The following is a 23,560-nucleotide window of genomic DNA, read 5'->3' as shown; positions in this document are numbered from 1 at the left end:
ACTTATATTTGCCCCTTTTTCCAGTCCTCTGGAATCTCTCCTGTCTATGACTTTTCAAAGATAATTGCTAATGGCTCTGATATCTCATCTGTCAGCTCCTTCAGTATTCTAGGCAGTATTTCATCAGGCCCAGCTGACTTGAAGATATCTAACTTGTCCAAGTAATTTTTAACTTGTTCTTGTTTTAGTCTCTGATCCGATCTCATTTTCATTGAGATTTACTATGTCAGATGTCCAATCACTGCTAAACTTGTTGGTGAAAACTGAAACAAATGTCATTTAGCCTTTCTGCCATTTCTACATTTTTGTTTTTCCCTCTGGGGGAATATCCTCTGGGAGTAGTGGCTCATTCAAGTATGATTGAGAATTGGTCTTAGACAGTGAGAGCATGGGACATCCATGAATTCCAGAGTGATGTGTCCAAGGGTTATAAAAAAAAACAGTATCTCTCATGTCCAGCCGCTCAGTGACTCATGCCATATGCTAGTGCAGTATTCTTGCTGGCCCACTGTCTTGCAGTGCCTGTTTTAAGATTATATCAGTTTAGTGGATGCTAACCATCCAGAAATATTCACTATGCCCAGCATCCCTCCTGGTGACTCCCAGCAGTTCTCACAACTCCCCTTCACACCCCTGCAAGCTCAAGTCCTAAGGACCAGATTCTGCATCCCTTCTTTAGGTTTGTAGAACAGTCATGTGTGAGTCATCCCAATAGTTTCAGAGAGACAACTCAGGGAGTAAGGCATTATTTAGCATGAGTAAAGATGGCAGAATATGACCCAAAGTGACTGAATACCAAGTGCTAGCTTCAAACAAATTTCATCACACTGAGTAATAACCTACTCCTCAAGCAGTTCCATTGATAGCAAGGGTAAGGTACTATTCAGTATGAGGACCACTGCTGGAATCTGGTGCAAAGAGAAGGCGCATCTCTCCCCCCCAACCCCCAAAGAACACATTCCAGCAAGAGAGTGAAGCTGAGATCTGTGCATCAAAGTAGGGTTACCTAGTAAGATAAAGCAGACTGTTTTTCCTATCAGTGTTAGTCCTATCAGAGGACTGTAAGCAACAGTCTGGTTTAAAAGAGATAAGCATGCTCAAGTACCAACCAGACCTAACCTTGCTTACATTTTAAAGCCTTGCTTGAAGGGGCCAAAATCCCTCTACTTAAAAGACTTAATTTCCAAGCAATATGAATTATACAGCAACCATACAAACCATGGCTATACTACAGTGTACATATGTTTGTTCTTTAGTCTGTAAGAAGAGGATACAGAACAGGAGGTCATTTGACTTACAACCAGTAATTTTGTTTTTTGTAATGTTCCTTTTAACAAATGCAGTTTAAATGGATTTGTTTATATGGCTTGGGATTGGAAAGGCCCAAACTAACCAGATTTTACACAACGTGGCTTTCTTCCAAATTAATCTAAAATATTTTAATCCCTCTGGAGTTTCTTTATCCTTGGCATCTGTGTTATAGTGGAGACACATTTTTAACATTTCTTTGAGAAAATTACCTTTCTTTCCTTCCAACTGTACTTGGTGAGGTCAATGGAGCACTGTCATACTCTATTTAAACATCTGAGATTCATCACGTATCTGCAGACCAGAGAGAATCATCATAAAAAAAAAAATCTAATGAATGGCAACTGTTAACCAAACAACTGAGTCCCCTAACAGACATTGGGCATTAGAAATTAAAACAAAAACTCCTGCAAAATATAGTTTTGACACTTCAGCTTTGTACTATGAAGAGTTAGACTCTACTAAAAGATGGTTAAAAGAGGGTGTAAGGCAGGGCTGTCCTTAGGATTTATAATGGGGCCTTATGCAGTATTATTAAACTGGTGCCCCTATGCCCAACAGCCTAGGCTTGCATATGTATTTTAGATCAGGGTAGTCTTTTGAAGGATTTATTTAAAAAACTATGTCTGAAGCTCCAAGCATTTGAGGCTAAAGATGAATACTCAGATTGTGCATCTAAATCTATGCAAGGGTTTTTTAGAGATGCAATTTTATAATCTTCAGCAACACTAATGAAATTTTTAAAGCAAATTTTAAACTAAGGTCCTGTAGACTAACATGTTCTGAGTAATTACAGTAATGCACAACTGTTTGTCAATAAATTCAGAAACTGACAGTATGTATCTGGGGGTTGGCAAATGCCTGTTAAATGGCTTCCTTACCACTTGAATTACTCTTTAACAGTTTCAGTGTTGTGTTAATAGGTCTGGCAGACTGGAAGGCTCTCACTTTTAAGTACTAGATAAAGCCCGTTGCCAATTGTGCCCACATATCTATTCAGGGGACACCATCACAGGGCCTAATATCAGCCACACTATCAGAGGCTCGTTCACCTGCACATCCACCAATGTGATTTATGCCATCATGTGCCAGCAATGCCCCTCTGCCATGTACATTGGTCAAACTGGACAGTCTCTACGTAAAAGAATAAATGGACACAAATCAGATGTCAAGAATTATAACATTCATAAACCAGTCGGAGAACACTTCAATCTCTCTGGTCACGCAATCACAGACATGAAGGTCGCTATCTTAAAACAAAAAAACTTCAAATCCAGACTCCAGCGAGAAACTGCTGAATTGGAATTCATTTGCAAATTGGATACTATTAATTTAGGCTTAAATAGAGACTGGGAGTGGCTAAGTCATTATGCAAGGTAGCCTATTTCCTCTTGTTTTTTCCTACCCCCCCCCCCCCCGATGTTCTGGTTTAACTTGGATTTAAACTTGGAGAGTGGTCAGTTTGGATGAGCTATTACCAGCAGGAGAGTGAGTCTGTGTGTGTATGGGGGTGGGTTTTTGGAGGGGGGTGAGGGAGTGAGAGAACCTGGATTTGTGCAGGAAATGGCCTAACTTCATTATCATGCACATTGTGTAAAGAGTTGTCACTTTGGATGGGCTATCACCAGCAGGAGAGTGAATTTGTGTGGGGGGGTGGAGGGTGAGAAAACCTGGATTTGTGCTGGAAATGGCCTAACCTGACGATTACTTTAGATAAGCTATTACCAGCAGGACAGTGGGGTGGGAGGAGGTATTGTTTCATATTCTCTGTGTATATATAAAGTCTGCTGCAGTTTCCACGGTATGCATCTGATGAAGTGAGCTGTGGCTCACGAAAGCTCATGCTCAAATAAATTGGTTAGTCTCTAAGGTGCCACAAGTACTCCTTTTCTTTTTGCGAATACAGACTAACACGGCTGTTACTCTGAAACCTCCAGAGGAAGACTCACCAGGCTGCAGCAGCCAGCTGTGGTGGGAGTCTGCAGGAAGTGTCAGAACAGGGATATGAAGTGGCGGGAGGGTGGACACTAAGACTCAGGGGTGCCCCAAATTTTCAGGTGCCCTACGCAGCCCTGTATGCTGCATATGCCTAAGGATAGCCCTGGTGTAAGGAAGCTTTGTGATCATGAAAACAACCTGATGAATTACTTATCCTCTTTTGGCCAAACCATGAAGGCCTTACTCATGGCAAGATTGTGACTGCTATAAAGGGGAGTTAGAAGCCCACTTACCGCTGTTGGCCAGGCTGAGCCCAAGGAGGAGTCTGAGGAGGGGTTCTTACTTCCCTGTGAGGGCATGTAGTCTAGGTCACAAGCTAGCTCTAAACCTGAATAGCTCAGTATTGGGCTATGTGCTTGTATTTGTTTTTAGGGTGTGTTTTTTGTTTTTTTTACTCTAGTGAGCAATTTATGGGACCAGAATTATTCTGCCACCCAGAAACTGAAATACCATGGAAAGGCCAGATCATGTGCTGCTTTAGCTTTATAGAAGCCTTCCTGAGTCATTATAAAAGCCAGTGATCTCCTACAGCTGCCGAATGTCCATGGTGACTAGACAAGACTTTGGGTTTTTAAGGTCTCATTTAAAAGACTTGCTCCTACTGCAAGCTATATGGAACAAAGTTACTTTATCAGCTGCAGAAAAAGATGTAGCATCCCCTGTGATGGAGAAGAGATGGGACTCTGGTTTAATAAACAAAGGGTTCCATTTATAAATAGTTTGTAAGGTGTTTAAGATGCTGAATACATGTTTAATAAATGGTTTATTAATTGTTATTGAGGTCAAAAGATTGTAATAACCATAGTTTATCTCTGACGTTCTGCTGATGTCCTTATAGCCACATAGAACACATCACCCGAGTCTTAAAACAAGCTTATAACAGCTAGGAATAATTTATTAAACCTTTATAAAAACTTATAAATGGAATCTTAATATAAAGTATGACCAGGAATTGTTTACTGTCAGTGCTGGTCACCCAGACGCTAGTTGTGGCTTGTAGATAGAGGAACGCAGTCTGTGCTAAGCAATCATGGCCTGACTACATTATAAATGCCTGATCAATATTGATGAAATTCAGACCTCTGAATGGTTTCAGAGTAGCAGCCGTGTTAGTCTGTATCTGCAAAAAGAAAAGGAGGACTTGTGGCGCCTGAGAGTAAAATTTATTTGAGCATAAGCTTTTGTGAGCTACAGCTCACTTCATCGGATGCATGCAATAAATTTTAGTCTGAGTACTCCTTTTCTTTTTGCAGACCTCTGAATGTAGCTTAAGACTGATCTTTAGATGGATCCCTCAGGCCTCCTCTTCCAGCTTCATTTAGTGGTCACATACTGTGGGCCAGATTCTGCTCAAGGTTGCATTGGTGTAAATTGAGAATAACTTTCATAATATTACTAAACCCAAAACTACCCATTCCTTCATCAGTAGGGAGTTTCGTCAGGAATGGGAACTTGTGCAACTATTCTGTGCAAAGGGATGCAAGAGTTAAGAGCTCTGGGGATGGAGGGGAGTATATGTCAGAGATCTCCACATAGAGATCTGCTCTTGGGAGTTTTGGGTGCAGGTGGGACATAAACAGGCCAGGGGGAAGGGCAGGGATGGAAAGTTTCCCTCTGTGCAGATCCTCCCATCCTCATTCCATTGTGTTTGTGTGGGTATGGAGGTGGGGTGAAAGCCATGTAAAGGGCTTCAGAGACTGTTTCCATAACCTCTGTGGAAGTTCTGTAGTTTTCAGTGAGGGAATGCCTTCTTCCATGAACCTGCCTTGTGCGTGGCTTGAGTACTCAGGCTGGGCACTGGGTTTGGGAGTCTCTAAATAAAGAAAGCTTAATGCCACACAGCTGCCACTCAAGTTCATCTAAAGTTACTGTTGGTTTTGAAGCTGCTTTTTCAGGAGATGACATGCATTATATGACCTGATCTGAGAGTCAAAAATTCTATTCATGTCTGTATATTGTATATTTATTGCATAGGACTGGCCCTTTAAAAAATCATTGGTATTTCTGCTATATCAGCTTAATCTCATGCAGTTTGACATCAGTGATACACCTATCAACCTGCCAAGGCCCAAATTTAGGACTCATTACGTGACAGAGATGCCAAATGAGGAATACGTCAACGTTATTCATGCAAGAAATCTAAAATGTTGAGGGCTTCCTTCCTTTGTTACCTCAGTTTCAGGGGTGTGTTTCAGGGAATTTAAATTTGGCTGCTTGTGGAGGGATGCAGAGCTCCCCTGGCCCGGGGCTGCATTGGGGGGTGGGGGAAAAGAGAGAGCTCTTCTGGCTCCAGGGCTGGAGGAGTTGTGTGCCGCTCACTGCAGCCCTGGGCCAGAGGAGCTCTTACTCTCTCTCAACCCTGTCAGTGGCCCTGGGACTGGAGGAGCTCACTCTCCCTGCCATAGTCCTGAGGACAGGAGTTCTATGCCTCTGCCAATTATTTGGGGGGGGGGGGGGAGGAGGGGGCTACGTCCCTGCTTGCCCCCCCTTGCGTATGCCCCTGCTCAGTTTCATGATTTTTTTCTAATGTAAATAGTTTAATACTAAAAGTGAGGAGGCATGAAATAAGTTCAGGTTTCAACAATGATTGTAAGCAGAAGAGCCATTTCTTACCTTCCTTTGGAAAGTGTTTTGAGATCTACTAATGAAAAGTGCTATATAAAACCTTAGTATTCTTTCTAACAAGGCTCCTCCTACAAATTTTTCTAGCCCACTTGAATGCAGGCAGTCCTGAAACTCATGAGAGTCTGAACTACTAAAGTTTCCAACCCAAAGATTCTGCTTTCATTGCAGTCGACAAGGCTGGGCTGCAATGTTGCTGGGTCATGAAGTTCAGATAGCCGTGAAATGCTTATCTAAGCTTTATCAGCTTCTGGGCAGAAGGTAGTGTGGTGCTTAAAGCAGGGCACTGAGATCACTGCTGTGCCTTTTATTCCTAGTTCTGCTACAGACTTCTTGTGAGTCCTAAGGCAGCTTCCTTAATCTTTCTGTGCCTCAGTTTGCCCATTTGTAAAATGAAGGCAATACTGACCTATCACATGAGGGGCTGTGGAGATTGTCATTAACGTTTGTGCTTTGAGATTCTTGGATGAAATGTGCTATTGACCATTTTCTGAACCAAGTTATGGATGTGTGATCAGTGACATGAAGACGCTTGAGTAAATCCTCCTACTGCTTTCTGAATTAAGAATTCTACCTGAGCCAAATGCCCTCTTCCTATATGTCTATATATTTGAAGGCATCTTAGCACCATTACAACTCAAATAGCAGTGGAACAAATTCCAAGAGCAGTAGGAGACCACTAAGGGGAAAAACTCATTTACTGCCGAGGGCAATTTTTGCCTTTCGTTAAATGGGACTGGAAAATATTCCCAAAATACTACATCTGTATGCAGAGGAATAAAGATGGAAAAGAAGAAAAACTATCTTAAATTCAGTAGGAGTCTATTTTAATGACTGTTTAATTTGCCAGCTGGCATTGTGTTGACTACTTACTACATATATTTTAAGGAGACCTATGTAGTGCTTGGAACAAAGTTTATATTAAGTCAGAAATTTAAATATTAAGAAATTGGCAGGACTAGTTTTTGGTACTTAGTAGAAACCAAGAAACTGCTTAGTCATGTCCATAGATTTGTATGTACAATGCAAGAACCATATGTGCTTCCAGCAATAAGATAGAGGATATAAAATTCAGATATGTACAGAACAGAGTTTGATAGATGTGCATGTCTTTATAATTGGTGGAACCCAGATCATGTTGTTTCCTAACTTAGTATTCCCCATAAAATGGTTTGCTTATGGAAGAGCCCACGTGACACCTTTTGGCTTGTTGGGACCCAGCAGAGGAGAGTTTGTTATTACTCCTTTGTGTCACTGAATCCTCCCCATGACTGCACCTTGCAGCCTCTGCCTGGATTGAGGCTGGTACAGCCCCTGAGCTGAGTTTAGCCTAGAGTGTCTTCTTGTGTGGTGTCATTTATTGTATAATTTAGGGTATGTTTCCAAAGCGTTCATGTGGTGTTTAGGGCTTTGTGTGGAGGTATGTGTGAGATTTAATAAGAACTTAAAGTGCCACTTTAACTGTGTAATTAGCATTCATAACATGTTTGTTCCTGAAAGTGCAAGGAAATCTCAAGAAATGTCTTAAGTTTCCAGTTACTGGAGCATGACTGGGAAGCAAAGGACAAAATTTTACTGCAGACAATCCTCTTCTTATGCTTATGGAATCATTTAAATTAACAATATTTGACCTGTCAGCATTTACTAATAGCAAAGAGCCAACCTCAAAGGGTTGGAAGGCTTGATTTGGTTCATTTAAGCCCATGAAAATGTGGATGCTTCACTGAATTTATCCAAATCTTTTGACTAAAAAGGGGATGAAGCCATAAAAATTGGGTCTGGATTTTGAGCACCCCAAAACTCAGGAGTGTTTGGATGCAGGGGTTTAGTTTTGGGCCACATGACGGGGTGCAACTCACCACTCTGGTACCTCCTGCTGGCATGGGAATTAGTTCTTCTTGCCAGTATGCCCTCTTCTGGTGGCACCTCACCACTGTCACTCCTGCTCTGGGACACACATCACTCCCAGGACCACAGCATCCTCTTCAGTGACACAGGCCTCTGACTGTGCCGCTCTGTACTCCCCGCTTCCAGGGGAACATTGCAGTCCCTTAGTCTAACCACTTCCTCAGTGGGGAGTGTGTGTGGGAAACTCAGGCCCATCCACTACTCCAGATCCCAACCCAGGGACCCTATAGATGGCTGCTGCTTGTGTCACCCCTTCTGAGTCCTCCATAGATCTCCCTGGTCCACTTCCCTACAGCCCCAGCACCCTCTTTGCCCTTGCCTCAGCCTACAGATCTCAGCAGCCTGCCAAGAGCTGCCTTTAGCTCCTCGGGTCTCTGCCTACAGCACTGCTCTGTCCAGGGTGCTTGCTGCTTTCAGCTTGCAAGGCAGTAAGTCCTCCTCCAGGTCCAGGGAGTGACTGAAGCTGTTCCGTGCTGCAGCTCTTCTTATATGGGCCTGCCCAGCCCTGGTTGGTGGCTCCTATAAGCCCTTCTGTGATTGGCTGACTCCTGTGCAAGCCTCCCTAGGGCTCTATTAATCCCTGAGAGCCCAGTGTGGGGCAGGCACCCCGTCATAAGCCATCATAAAGATAAATGCCATTTGCAAAATTCAGATCTGTGTCTGGATTTCAAACAACCTCAGTATTCACAGATGTTAGAATCTGAGGTTCTGGTCTGACCCCCCTCTCTGCTCCTGCACCTTCCTTCTCCACTTCCCATCTTCCTTCCTCAAGCCTCTCCCAGTCAGACTTTCCCCAATTCAATCCTTCTGTTCCCGTGACCTGCCGACACCATCTCCCCAACGCGTCATAGGATTTTAAGGATATCGGCTGAAGGAGTATCTCTCAAAATGGACATTATTAACTCTGTTGGGCAAGCTGCCTTATTGAAATCTTGAGAGCTCTGGAGTTCCCATGGGTCAGAAGACCCCAGAGCACACATTCACTCCTACTCCAACATGCAACCCTTACCATGGGTACCCTAAAATGCATGAGATTTGAAGGCAGAATTCAGCAGCGATTGACAGATATGCTGTAATGAAAGATGAGTGACTAATTTTCAAGAAATAAAGTACCTGACAAATTTAAACTTTTTTTTGATTCATGGCTGCAAAGAGATTGAAATTTCCTCAGATTTGCTTTGTATTCGGCACATGTATACATAAACTCGACAGACTGATTGCAAACAGTTTGCTGCATGTGGTCAATACTCGGTATTCTGAATCTGAGCTGTGTTGGTCAATTGATCACATAAGTCACATGCTTCTGTTTCTTATTCTTAATTGGGTAAACCTAACACTTGTAATCATGAAGAAGTGCTTGAAGACTCTCAGGGAGAATTACAGTTTAGTGAAAGGTAGCAGATAATGAAAGATATGGACATGTTTTGGAAATGTTAAACTTTTCCTTTCTGGACCACACAGTCCTTGTCCAAGACACAATTCCTAGAAAACTTAAGCAGCTGTAAGATTTATTGGCTTGATGCATAGTTTAAATTTTATTTTCCCATGTAACATTCACACAAAGTAACTACATATGTCTGTGCACTCTTAGTGAGTAGCTGTGTAGAGGATGATGGTCAGAGCCTCACCTGTGTTGTTTAACTGAATCTTGGCCAGAACTCTGGTGAAGGGTTTTGGGAACGCTGCTCCCCCTGCTGCTTTAAGCAATGTGCAGTGCTGTACAAAATACGCCAGGCATGTACTATGTACTGAATTATAATGTTCCAACCATGGCCACAAAGTGTTTGCCTGTGCATGTGTCATCCTGTTTGGGAAAAGGTACAGTCAGATCCTTGTCATGCTTGGTTAATTGCATCTCTGCAGGAGCTCTCTTGAGGAGTTTTGGAAACACTGTTGTCCTGCTGCTTCAAGCAGTGTGCCATGCTTTATATAACATGACAAGTATAGTGCACTTCTGGGCTGTTATTTTCTGCCATCAACATAGCCTACTTTACAGGCTTCCTCACCGCTCCTGGGTTCTCTGGTGACTCTGTCACTGCAGAAGCTGTCGTTCCTTGCCTTCACATGACATACTGGGACATACATAGATCATGACACACATTATTAAAAGTGACTAATGATTTTGGGTGCCTCGGTTTCTGGGAAAGAGGCCTGATTTTTTCATAGGGAGAGTAGGCATCACATGCTGAAATTCAGATGCCTTTAAGGTATCTTAAGTAGGGCACCTGAAAATAGACACACCAAAATCATGTTTGAAAATTTAGATCCACGTACCACAGTTCAAGGTAGGTTCACGTGTGCCTGCAATATACTCTACTTTCCTCCCTAATTATATCCCCATATTCTGAGTGAGTGATTGGCCTCCAGGACCCAGCTGCAAATCAAAAAGGAATGGGAGACTCCCTGGAGACTAATATCTTTGCTTGGCAAGAACAAAATGGGCTTAATTTACTATAGTTAGGAGCATTTGAAAATTGTGAACTGAGCATGCACAGTAGAAAATGCCATTAAGTCTACATGGGAAGACCCATCCTTTGTGGGCTTCCATAGACTTCCATGAAGTTCCATCGTGGATTAATTTGACTCCAGGTGCACACTTTATGTGATACAGACTGCACATGTGTTCATCTAGCTAAGTGTACAGCTGGCTGAAATGCACCCTGGTTTGTTCAAGGAATGTACAAGTGCAGTATGCAAAGCCATCAGCAATTGGTAGTTCTATCAGCTGAATTTTTGGGGTTCAAATTGGTTAAAAACTCTTTGGGCGGAGCTGGTGGTGAAATTAACAAAATATATGTTGAAGGAAATGTATTAATTCATCTTTGGGTTAAATTCAAGGTAGTAAGAACCCTCAATTCTCAATAGAGTTTAGGGGATTCAACATAATGGCGAATTGGGCTCTACAGTTGTTGTATATCTTAACAGGAAAAAAAGGCTTAAATGCAAAAATTAAGCCATAGTAAACTGTCTGCAGAGGACCTATGTATTATTTTTCTATTTTTTTCTTTTCTTTTTTTTTTTTTTTTACAGTTACACATATAGCTTAATAGATTTGTGCTGTAAAATGGATTCCGGAAATCATGCAGCGTTTGCACTATGGCTGAGTTAATGTTGCTGTTGGAACTTCACCTTTTGCATTTCCTGACTCTTTGTTGTTTTAACTGTCACCTTAATGTTGTATTAATGCAGGATTTGAGAGATGAAGAGAAGGAACATGAACTGAGTGGGAAAAAATGTGGATAAAACCCACTCACTCACAAATAACTTAGTAGTTTAGATATATTGTTAAAACATGGCGAGCAAATTTAGCATGTGTGTCAGTGAAAGACCAACAACACTTCCATGAATTGGGTTCTGTGTGGTCAATTGCTCTGCATGTTTCCATCCTGAGCTGCAGCACTCACTACTAACTGCAGTTCTGGGCCCTCAATGAGCTCTGCTAATGCACGTCTGTCCATCAGTTCCTCCTGCTGGTCGTAAAATCATAGAAATGTAATGCCGGAAGGGACCTCGAGAGGTCATCTGGTTCATTTCCAAGTAAACCTAGACCATCCCTGAGTTTGAACCTATGGCTCCAGACATAGGTGTTGACTCCATGGGTACTCCAGGGCTGAAGCACCCACAGAAAAAAAATAGTGGGTGCTTAGCACCCACCGGCAGTGCCGGGATCAGTGCCTCCCCCCTACCCCCCAGCACATCCCACCCACTGGCAGTCCCACCGATCAGCTCCTTCCCCTTCCCTCCAGTACCTTCCGCCCGCGGCGGCCCCACCAATCAGCTCCTCCCTCTCCCTCCCAGCGCCTCCCACCTGCCGGCAGCCCTACTGATCCCCTCCTCCCCCTCCCTCCCAGCACCTCTTCCCTGCCACAGATCAGCTGTTCAGTGGCGTGTAGGTGGCGTTGGGGGTTGGAGGAGGAGCGAGAGTGGGGCGCGGGAAGGGGGCAGAATGGGGTGGGGTGGGGTGAGGCGGGAGGAGGTGAGGGCTTGAGGAAAGAGGTGGGGTGGGGCCTGGGGCAAAGCGGGGGTCGAGCACCCCCTGACAACTTAGAAAGACAGCGCCTCTGCCTCCAGAAGATGTGAAGTCAAAGTTTCATTATTTCATTTCAACTATTTCATAATATTTCATACTTTGACATTAAAGCTATAAGTAAACTTAGCTTGTTTTCCCCCTCTCCATTGACTTCAAAGACCCTTCTTTGGAGTTGAATAGGAGTAAATGTGGTCAGAATTTGGTAGACTCTTGAGGATGGCATAGTAAGATTGTGCTGCATACATGCAGCTTTTCTGAAGCTTAACTAGCCACACTGTTTGTTTATAAATCCATCTTTTAGTGCTCTCTTTTACACCTTGATTCTGCTCCAGTTAAAACCAATGGCAAAACTGCCATCGACTTCAGCGATGCAGGATTGGCCCTTACCCTAGAGAAAATGCTTTCTCGATCCTCCATGTAGGGCCTGATTCTGTGAGCTGCTGATTGTTTTCTGCTCTGTGGTTTCCTTGGGAGTTGAAGCTGGTCAACACTTTCCCAGAGGCAGCCCCAGTGACTTGTGGGATCAGACTGTGAATTTGCAGCAAAGCCTCCAGTAAGGTAGAGTTAGTGTTGGCATTCTTTAGTTCAGTGCATGGTACAGGTATTCCAGTAATTGGTCTAACATAATATAGATGGATGGCTTTGTGGGGAAAATACAGGCAATTTTTCTGTTTTACATTAAGCCAAAAATTACTAGCGAAAGGGGAGCAATGAAGCTAATTTGTTGACAGACAGGATTCCCTTCCCATCCCTTGAAAGCTTGGAGACAATAAATATAAAGAGGCGCTCATTTGGGGCTGAGTGTGCACAGTGCTGAGCACTTCCTATAAACTGCTGTGTATCTTTAAATCCTTTTGATTTCAGGGCACTCTGCAGCTAGCAGGCTCAGTCATATATTCAACAGCTGAAATAGCCTTTACTTATGATTAAATGGGAACTAAGGGGATTCCAATTTCCAGTGCTTTCTTCTTTCAGCACTGAATGCCAAATATTCCTTCAAAAACAATACTGACAATGGGAGGAAACTTAACTGACATGGCATTTCTGGTTCCAACAAAGTGTATTGAAAGAATGGGAGAAATTCTGCCTTTAGAAGTGTATGTACAACTCTCAGTGGCTTTGCAGGTGTGTATCTGAGGTAAAATAGCGTGTAGCAAGACCAGCTTCTTAAACCCTGTGCAAGTGCAGTGACATCTTGTGGTAGATGCTACTGCAGAATTTGGCCTTTTGGGTGAAATCCAGACACTGTTGAAGTACGTGGGAGGTTTGCCAGAGACTTCAATGGGACCAGGATTTCATCCCTGGTCTTTATGTTAGGAACTATTTCAGTTTTGTCTGATCTTTGGGGACAACAAATTTGGAATATTTCTGAGGACGCTCAAAGGAGAGGGTCGTAGGTCACTCCTTCTGACATGAGAACTGGTGTCTCTGCCAGCAGCCTCCAGCTATGCTGCTTCGTCTGTCTGCTAATGGGAACCTGTCATTAAATGTCACCACAAGCACATTTGGGTCTGGTACATGCAAATCCAAACGTTAAAAGAAAATTCTGGTTTTCCTTGGACGGAGTTCCCCCCCAAGCCAATGGTTCACCAGGCTGACACCATTAAGCCATGTCAGTTTCAGAGCCAAGGGCACACAAGGGGTGATGTGGCCAGCATCACGTCTGACTACCTTTGACTGTCCTAACCTGATGGAGCAGGTAGCTATTTTACAGCTGAGTGAACGGGAGGGCGGCGGCCTTTCAGCATGAGATTGATCGAGACGCGACCTCATGACTTTCGGAACTGTAGTTGAGTGCTTTACTCACTCAGCTACCACAATGTTAATACCTAGTCATGCACCTTTGTCTGCCTTGGACAGATAGATAAATATTTATCTAATAGGCAGAGTCTGCCAGGCCCTAATGTGGGTGTGCAGTGAAGAAGGGAGGAAGTAAGGAACCTCCCTCTCCTTGCATGGATCACTAAAGAGCAAGGCAAAATTGTCATTCCTGTACACAGAGAATCCCTAGAGAATGGAGAGGGATGGAGAGTGTGTGGATCAGTGATTTCAGGTGGGTTTGTACTCAGCACTGTTAAGTTGTGACTCCGTTGCCGCTACCCATTCAACCGCTGCTACACTATATGCGGTTTATGCTCATGGTAACTCGGTGAGAGCAAGTGCAAGGATGTGTACACAAGCAGGGGAATCACACCCATTGTTCACAGTGTAGATGTAACCGCAGAGTGCAGATGGAAGTAAAACCAATGGAGAGCAGAAGGCAATCTCCTTAATTTGATTTTATGAAGCTAAATATTGACAGTTGTTGTTTAGGTAGTTTGCTTCTGATGAATGTGTTTTAAGAAGCACAGTCAGATGAAACTAGGGATGGGCTAAATTAAAACAAAACTGTACGTTCACATGACCTAATGTGTTGGTTTTGCCTTGAGTCCCAAATGAGCTATTCTGTTTGGGAAGGAGCAAAGCTGCTTGGTTTTGTTTTGTTTTTTTTAAAAGGTACAAAAGTTCAGTATCTTCAGTCAACACGAACAGTTGGCCAAGTTTTACAGTAAGGCCTGCAGATGTGGTCACGTGAAAGTAACTTTGGAGATGAATTCTTAGACCCTGTTTAAATGTCAGTTTTAGTCTTGGTAATGTAATATTGCTAGCTGCTCCTAGTGTCTCGAAGTACAGTAGATGCTTAAATGGGATGTGACATTTGGACAAATTCAGCTCTGGAGTAACACCTTTTGACTTCAATGGGAGTTGTGCCCACTTATAACAGATCTGAATTGGGTCCAATGACATATAGTTTAAAAGAAAAAAAACAGTATTTCCAAACATTTTCTGACAGATTTTCATAGAAAACAGATTTTATTTGTTGAAGATAGACTAAGGAACTCTAATTCGCCCAGATATTACTCTAGAATACTTGTTATAGCTGCATTTCATGGGTGCCAGTTTAAACAAGATGTAGTTGAATAAAGAAACTTGCTCATTCTTCCACTTTTCAGCTGCAGAAGGAGACCTGAAAGGGCTCTGCTCTCCTACCCTGGGTGGTACTTGTGGTCCCATAGATGCCAGATCACGTGCACAAGTAAAGCAAGGCACTCTATACTTACAGAGGGCAGGATGTACTGTAAGGTACTGTACTGGAAAGAACCCCCTGCATTCTTAGGGTTGCCAACTCTGAAGCTATTCTGGGAGGTTTTTTTTCCCCCCAACATGACATAATGTCATTTTCTTAAAAAATCGTATTAAAATCTGGATTGCTTTCAATAGTCACCGGGAAATCCATGCTGATTCTGGGAGACTTCAGGCAATCCTGGAGGGTTGGCAACCCTATGCATTCTAGGTCAGGGCTATGGAAAACTGAAGGAGAGGCAGATGAGCCATGATGTTTTATTTAGTTCTGTGTAGACATTTGGCCTGGTAGGATGGAATCTACAAAACTGCTAATAATTTTGATGAATGTGATAAATTCAGGTAGCCTCTGCCATGGACCCAGAGGCACAGGGGAGCCTTGTGCATTCTCACAGGATGTCAGCGTGGGTATGGTGTTACCACCTCAGTATGAGTGGAAAGTCAGCATACCAGCTAGTGCACTCGTGATGCTCTGTGGGCTCAGGTTCTTATCATGCTGGTGAAGGGCACGCTTCCCCTTGCAGACCTCCAGGATAGGACAGACAGAATGGCTCGGGCCATGTTTGCTCAGCCATTTGAGCTCTGATCCATAAATCTCCAGTGCCAGAATTTCTTCCTTTTTATTGTTTATATGACAGTAACACCTAGAGGCCACAACTGAGATCAAGGTCCCATTGTTCTAGGCCCTGTACAAACATATAGTGAAAGACAGTCCCTGCTCTGAAGGGTTTCAATCTAAACAGACAAGAGGTGTGAAGGGAAACAGGCAAGAAGAGTGAAAGGGACTTGTCCAGCGTCCCACAGTATCTGTATCAGAGCCAGGAATAGGACTCAGATTTCCTCTGTTCAAGTTCACTGGACCATACTAACGCTCAAATCAGTGTCCTTAAGAACAGAACGGCAATACTGGGTCAGAACAATGGTCCATCTAGCTCAGTATCCTGTCTTCTGACAGCGGCCAGTGCCAGGTGCTCCAGAGGAAATGAACAGAACAGGTAATCATCAAGTGATCCATCCCTGCTGCCCAGTCCCAGCTTCTGGCAAGCAGAGGCTAGGGACACTTCTTTTATTTATGTTATGTTATTTCAGTTCTCCTGGAAACATCAGCCCCAACAGTGAGAACTCACTCTTTACAGCATTCTTGCCCCTCAGTAATCAGGGTGCAGGAGATTGAGGCCGGAAATTGGGTTTCTCATTTCTTTTATAATCTCCTTTCTGCTCTAGTCCCTTTGTGCTGTTCTATCAGTATAAAGGGTCCATAAAAGTGGACCCTAGGAAATAACCCTGCATAAATGGGGTCCCCCGGCAGTGTAGAATAAGGAGAATGACACTATGCTGCATCCCCGTTGCTGCCCCTGTCATTGGAGGAATGTCAGGTGGAAGAAGGAAGGGCACATGGCTGGAGTGTACTGCATTCTGACTCTCTAGGCTAGCTGAGCAAGTGGGTAAACTTGGCTTAAAAACCACAGTGGCGTAGCAATACCTTGGAGCTGGACACCCTTCCTGTCTTTCAAATCCAGGAAGCCTCCTACATTGACCTTCTCACAGACAATGGGCCAGATTCACTGCTAGGAGTAAACCAGCAAAAGAGCTTTGGCTTCAGTGGATTTGTGGTCATTTGCACCAGTGGTAATCACACCTTGCCATCTGCCCAGACATTATCAGACTGAAGGTTTCTGTATGCATTACAGAGTCTAAGGACAAAGGATCACCAGATCATCTAGTACACAAGAGCGAGTGATCTAGCACTAAGTAAGTTGCTGACAATTCACCAGTGGGTGCAAGCTTTCAGGCTGTCTGCCTTGAAGATCACTGAAAGGAAATTTGCAATTGTTTCATTGTACCGAGAGAAAGCGGAACAGCATGCCTTGGCATTGTGCCGTCACCAGCGGTGGCAGCCTGAGAGTACTTTGCAATAAGTAAAAAGAAAAGGAGTACTTGTGGCACCTCAGAGACTAACAAATTTATTTGAGCATAAGTTTTCGTGAGCTACAGCTCACTTCATCGGATGCATTCAGTGGAAACAGTATTTTCCTTAGTCTCTAAGGTGCCACAAGTCCTCCTTTTTCTTTTTGCAAATACAGACTAACACGGCTGCTACTCTGAAACCTTTGCAATAAGTAGTAATTCTATATTAGGGAACATGCTCTGGCTCTGTTTCGTGGCTCCAATAGGTTGAAAATGATGCATAAGAACAGCATCACTGTTGCTTTCTAAGAGCTAATTCAGTACAATGGAAAGGTGATTGACAGCCATAGAGACTTAAGGAGTTTATTCATTCACAGCAATGCAAGTTTCCACCTCCTCACTGCCCAGATATTAAGGCCCTGATCCAGCAAAGTACTTAGTATGTGCTTAACTTAAAGCACATGAGTAGTCGCAGTGAAGTCAATGCTGAAGCACGTGCTTAAAGCCAAGCATGTACTTAAGTGTTTTGCTGAATTGGGGCTATGGTAGAGATGAGAGAAAGTAAGAAATATTTTTTTCATATTGTCCCCAGGCATTTGCCAGAAAGAAATTTTCTTTTTTCATGAAATTTGCAAGAAATGGGTAGTTTCACATAAAGTATATGATCTTCAAAAGCGTCTGGTCAAGTATCTTCACTGGATCCAGTCCTCTTTTGGGATTCTCTGCTGGAAGTCTAATCAGAACTTGCTAAAAACGCATTCAGAAAAGCTATATTTCTATTGTAAAGGTCAAAACTGTGCCAATAATCCTGTTCTGTGGTGAGCGCCCTTTCAAAAAACAGACACCCCCCCCCCCAAAAAAAAATCCCACTCCTACCCCAAGCTGAGTTTTTACCCCCAAAATGGAGATGTGCTAGAGATTCCCTGAGGTCCGCTAAAGACTTCACTATTGTTGTTGATTTGATACGGAAGATGCTCAGATACTGCAGAGGTAAAGCTTTAAGGCAGATAAACAGATTTTTTTTAAAAAAAAACCCCTTCAAATAATTAATGAATGCAGCTTCTCTTTGTCTCTTTTTTTAAATTGTAAGCAGTTAGTCTCAGTTGAAAGGCAGCTATTATCTGAACTCTTTCTTTTCGCAGTGTAAGTGGCTGTTCTTGTACTAAAGAGCTGGAAAATGTTTTTAAGGGAGGGGAAAAAAAAAAATCCTCTGAGTGCAGAGTCTAGGCTAGGATTCCAGAGGAAGTTGAGGCCTCCAGCTCTACACAGGAAGCAATCTTAGAGCAGGCCTTAAATGCCAGATTCCAGGCAGAGTTTAACTAACCACTGACAGCTCTGTAAACAAAGCAGGGACAAAAAGAGAACAGCTTTCCCTTTTCTGGTAGTCATTTTTTGGTTTGGGGGCTGCAGGGGAATTCTGTAATACTCGGCTTGATGGGATATAAACGAAGGCTGAAAAGGCTTTGTATATGAAGAATTATACAGGGGAAATATTTCATGGACTAAATTATCAAGAAGAAGGTAGGGCATTGTTAAAATGCATGGATTAAACTACAAAAAAGTTGCTTTTGGTTCTTTAAGAAGGATTTATACACAACTCGTCTCCTTCTGGGTGGTATTTAAAAGCTCTGGCTTCTATTCTTTTTCTCTCTCCCTTTTTTGAGGGGGAAAGGAGGGGGACTGTCAGCCTTTCCAGAACATCTCGTTATCTGTGCAGCTAGAAGAAAATGAGAAATCTGTTGTGTAGCAGTTTATTGCTTCCAATAAAATTTGAAGTTAACAATTACAGTCCTGCTGAATTCTTGCTATTGTTTCTAGAAGAGGACCTGTGGCATTACAAATAGCTAGTCTGTGGCTAGCAGATATATACAGTATTTAGGTTAATGCATGTTGATTTAATTTTAACTTGGAAAATAAACTCAGGAATGGGCTGTGTTTATCCTACTAGGCATTTCATTAAGCCTGTTTATCTCCACAATACTGAGGAATTTTATTGCTAGAAAAAGAAAATAGTATCAGTGGAGTTTAAAAAGCAAAAAAAAACCACCCCTGAATTATCTCAGTTGATTAAATGGATCCAATCGTATTCCATGTCCCTTCTAACTCATTGACCTTTCTCAGTTTAGATTCTGATCTGTTTGGAGTTTCGAAAGCTTGAACACGCACCATGGATGACTTTGAACGCCGCAGAGAACTCAGGAGGCAAAAGCGTGAGGAAATGCGCCTTGAAGCGGAGAGGTGAGGTGTTACATTGGAAAACAGAGCCAGTGGTTTGATTTGTGTTAGTAGTGGCTTTGAGGCTTTCTGTATCTAAATATCCAAAGTGTGGTGCAGTTTTACTGAACAACTTTGCTATCAATATGTTTTAAAAAAATGGCAATGGGTAATGTTTCTGGGGAGACGCCGAAAGTCAGTGGGAGTTGGGTGCCTAACTTTCTTAGGCTTTTTTGAAAATCCCAGCCTTGTGTGTTGAGGAAGAATGTAAGTACTGAAGGTGGAGTAGGGCGATGTGAAATCATTTACAGGTACAATAGAAAGGAACCTGTCAAGCTGACAATGGTCAGATGTCATGCGTCTGACTGCTTGCTAGTCATAGAAATCAGATTGAGGTGGTGGTTACAGAGATAGAGCTTAAATTATAGCGTGTTGAAGGAAAGCAGAGTGGAAATAAAACCCTTTGAGTACTTAATATGGGAATACTTACCCTTAGACTATTTACTACTCCATATGTGAACTGTATGCTAAAATATCTACACTACTAGTACATTAAATTTATGATTTGTTTGCAACTGTTTGATATAGATTATAGAGGCAAAATTCTGCTCCTAGTTACTGCAGATTGACATTGGTATAAATAAGAGTAGAATGTGACCCTAAATGTGAATGTTGTTAGCTAAAATGCAGTGACAAGACTTTATTAAACGAACAGCTTGAAAATATTGGGACTAATTCTCCTCTAATTCACACCCATTTTATACCAGTGCAACTCCATTGATGTTAGTGGAGTTACTCCTGTTTTACACCAGCATAAGAGGGGAAGGAATCAGGCCCCTTATATTAAAAAAAACAAAACAAAAACAAATTTCCTTCTTTATGTTACAATGATTACATTATTTCAAAACATATGATTTACCCATTTCTCTTTCTTTCTCATCTGGATACTGAAAACAGTATAGTCAGTTTCACTTTTGTTTCTAGTCTTTTTCATGTCCAGGTTCTCATGTACTAGCACAATGCTGCAGCATTTGAGTTTCAAACACTGCAGAGGTATATTTATTTCTTTTTACTAAGCAGTTTTATATGGAAACATAAAAAAAGTCCAGGGAGTATAATATAAAATACATATTTTTTTATATCTGCCTTGAACATTTTTAATATGGTCTTGCCCATTCAGGCAGGACTTTTCAAATACATTGCGGAAAGGACATCACATGGATGGACACAGCTGCCTTTTAATTTATATTTGTTTTAGAAGCAAAGCACTATCCTATAGAACTGTGTATGTAATGGTTCAGATCAGGGTGGAAAACTGATTCTTTGGCTTTGGGAAACAGGAAAGTCAATTGCAGATAAATAAAGCCAATGAAAGCATGGTGGCCGATGTGAAATGAGATGGTAGCTTCCACATTTCAAAAGCCACCATCACAATTGTCAAGTTGGTTAACAAAGAGGCTGTAAACTGAATGGGTCATGGAGAATGAGCTACCTTCTAGTGTTCCCTCCAGGTCTGTGTTGATGCATTTGGTTGGACAGTTTGAGAGAAACTTGCATGGCCAGTTCCAGTGCTGGACCATTCCTCTTGGTAAACAGGGTCTTCTGTCTCCAGAGCTGTTGGGCTCTCACCACAAAGTAAATTTGCAAAGAAATACACGAATTGAATAAAATGCTTGTCGTAGTTGCTGACAGGGATATAGGTGCCAGTCACATTCACTGATTAGCAGAGGCCTGGTGTTTACGTGAGGACACAGTAATGTTCAGATTTATCCCATGCTGGAGGTTTGACCCAATGATAATTTGCAATGAATGTACATTTATTTCATGTAGATCCAGTTTATCAGATTATAACAGCTTGGTTTTTGTTGTTGTTGTTGTTGTTTGAAAGGAAAGAGAGAGACTCTAGAGGGTGACTGTTAGCAATCTACTCTCCCCACCCATAACCCTAACTTCCTTGAAGAATTTTGGATAGTGTAGGCAAGGAGGCATATCCTATCTGATGGAGATCTGTGTTTTGAATTTCCCCTGGAGGGCATTCAAAACACTGTGGGACAAATCACATCCCTACTGAGTTCCCCAGTGGAGCTGACTGGACCACAATAACCCAGCTTGACTTTGTGGATGCAGAGTGCAGTTGGAATCCTGCTGGGGGCTTCCTTCATCAGAGGCTGCCTGGTAGCCACTGTCTGGAACCCTCACAGTCAATCCTTTAAAAACATTGGCAGCAGGTGCGGGGAGGGTGTGTGTCACTGCAGAGTGTGGGCCTTTGCAGATAAGACCAGGGAGCTCCTGATCATGTGCAGAGACTCATGAACTCCATGGAGACAAAGGCAGGTCTGTGCAATGACCTACCAATATGCTTCAAAGCTCTCTAAACCCCAGTCTCACTGGATGGTAGTTCGGCCACCCAGGGTGAATACATGTCTTCTTGGGCAATCAGGAGTTCAGAGGAATGAAGGGAATACCCTTAAAAATCCCAAGACAGCTTTACAAATCATGAGATCTATGATTCACTTTCTATTTTTGGAGACTTTAGGGCTCACAACTTCAGATATTTTCTCTGCAACCACAAGGGCTAGAAACATACTTCTTGAAAATGAAAGCTGAGATTCTCAAGTCATTACCTGACTCCAGGAGCTGGAGAGTTGGCAACACTGTTACTCAGCCCCATTGAAATCATGACTTAAGGACTGCAGGACGAGGGCAATTATCAGCGACTAGTCACATTTCATATTAAACCTTTCCATGAATTATGTTTTAATTTTTGTGATTTTATTTTATTTATTAAAAATTTAAAAATAAAACAAAAATTAAAAGCATTCCTGTAACATCTCTATCTGTTTCTCTCTCCTCTATGTCAGGAAAAAATTAGACCTCAAAGGCCCACGTAAACATTCAGACACGGAAATATTTCTGTGTTATTCCCTTATTTTAAAAGAGATTTTTTTCCATGACATGAATTTAGTACTCATGAAAAGTGCCAAACTGATGGAACTAAAATGTTCTGTTTATTCTGAGAACTGGCACCTGATGAGCCGTGCCTTCACATTTCCCCACACTAGCCTGTCATTGTGATTTAGATGTAAGCTGAGGAAACTATCTCTAGGTCACTGGCTCTCAAACTTTCCAGACTATTGTATCCCTTTCAGGAGTATGATCTGACTTGTGTACCCCCACGTGACACCTCACTTAAAAACTACTTACTTACAAAATCAGACATAAAACACAAAAGTGTCACAGCATACTGTTACTGAAAAATTGCTTACTTTCTCATTTTTACCATATAATTATAAATCAATTGGAATATAAATATAGTACTTACATTTCAGTGTATAATATATAGAGCAGTATAACAGAGTCATTGTCTGTATGAAATTTTATTTGGTATTGACTTTGCTCCTGATTTTTATGCAGCCTGTTGTAAAACTAGACAAATATGCAGATGAGTTGATGTACCCCCTGGTAGATCTCTGTGGACCCCCAGGTGTACACATACCCCTGGTTGAAAAGCACTGCTCTAGGGTGTGCCATGTAATGCCCATTGAATAGGCAGGTTAATACACACCTGCCTCCTACAAGGTTTCTTGCACCTTCCGCCAGTGGCGTTGGAACACTTTTATAGTGGGGGTGCTGAAAGCCAGCTAACCAAAATGTAACGCAGTGGTCCCCAAACTTTTTACCTCATCCCTCCTTTACCCCTATCGGTGCCCCACTGCCCTCCTAGAGCTGGGGCCGGGAGTGGGGCCGCGGCTCAGGAGCAGGAGACATGGACGGGGTAAGGAGGTCAAGGCTGGGGCCTAGGGTTTCCAGGCATCCGGTTTTCGACAGGAGTGCCCAGTCGAAAAGAAACCCTGGGAGCTCTGGTCAGGACCACTGACCAGGCTGTTAAAAGTCCGGTGAGCAGTGCAGCAGGGCTAAGGCAGGCTCTCTGCCTGCCCTGGCTCTGCATGACTCCCCAGAAACAGCCAGCATGTCCCTGCAGCCCCTAAGTGCAGGGGCAGCCATGGGTCTCCACACGCTGCCCCAGCCCCGCAGCTCCGATTGACCAGGAACCACAGCCAATGGGAGCTGCAGGGGTGGTGCCTGCAGATAGGGGCAGTGTGCAGAGAACCCTGCCCGTCCCTGCACGTAGGGGCTGCAGAGGCATGTCACTGCTTTCTGGGAGCCACCTGAGGTCAATCCTGCCCAGAGCCCCTACTTCTCACTCCCTCCTACACCCCAACCCCCTGCCCCAGCCCAGAGCCCCCTCCCATACTCCGAACCCCTCGACTCTACCTCCCAGCTTGGAGCCCCCTCCTGCACCCTAAGCCCCTCATCTCCAGCCCCACCCCAGAGCCCACAGCCCCAGCTGGAGTCCTCACCCCTTCCCCCATCCCAACCCTCTGCCCCAATCCAGTGAAAGTGAGCGAGGGTGGGGGAGAGTGAGTAACAGAGGGAGGGGAGATGGAG

The 23,560-nt window shown here is 43.1% G+C and overlaps 1 protein-coding gene across 3 annotated transcripts in view; it reads left to right on the top strand.

Moving 5' to 3' along the window:
* CALD1 (caldesmon 1) overlaps positions 1-23,560 on the top strand; it is a 240,104-nt gene that overhangs the window by 104,512 nt on the left and 112,032 nt on the right. For all 3 annotated transcript variants that reach the window (XM_077826837.1, XM_077826830.1, XM_077826845.1), the window contains exon 3: positions 19,019-19,135. In XM_077826837.1, coding sequence (XP_077682963.1) covers positions 19,065-19,135 — 71 coding nt within the window. In that variant the 5' untranslated portion in view covers positions 19,019-19,064. The remainder of the gene's footprint in view (positions 1-19,018; positions 19,136-23,560) is intronic.

This window comes from Eretmochelys imbricata, chromosome 1, assembly GCF_965152235.1.
Source record: "Eretmochelys imbricata isolate rEreImb1 chromosome 1, rEreImb1.hap1, whole genome shotgun sequence".
Taxonomy (NCBI): Eukaryota; Metazoa; Chordata; order Testudines; family Cheloniidae; genus Eretmochelys; species Eretmochelys imbricata.
The sequence above is the reverse complement of the archived record's forward strand: the minus strand, read 5'-3'. Positions and strand labels throughout refer to the sequence as shown.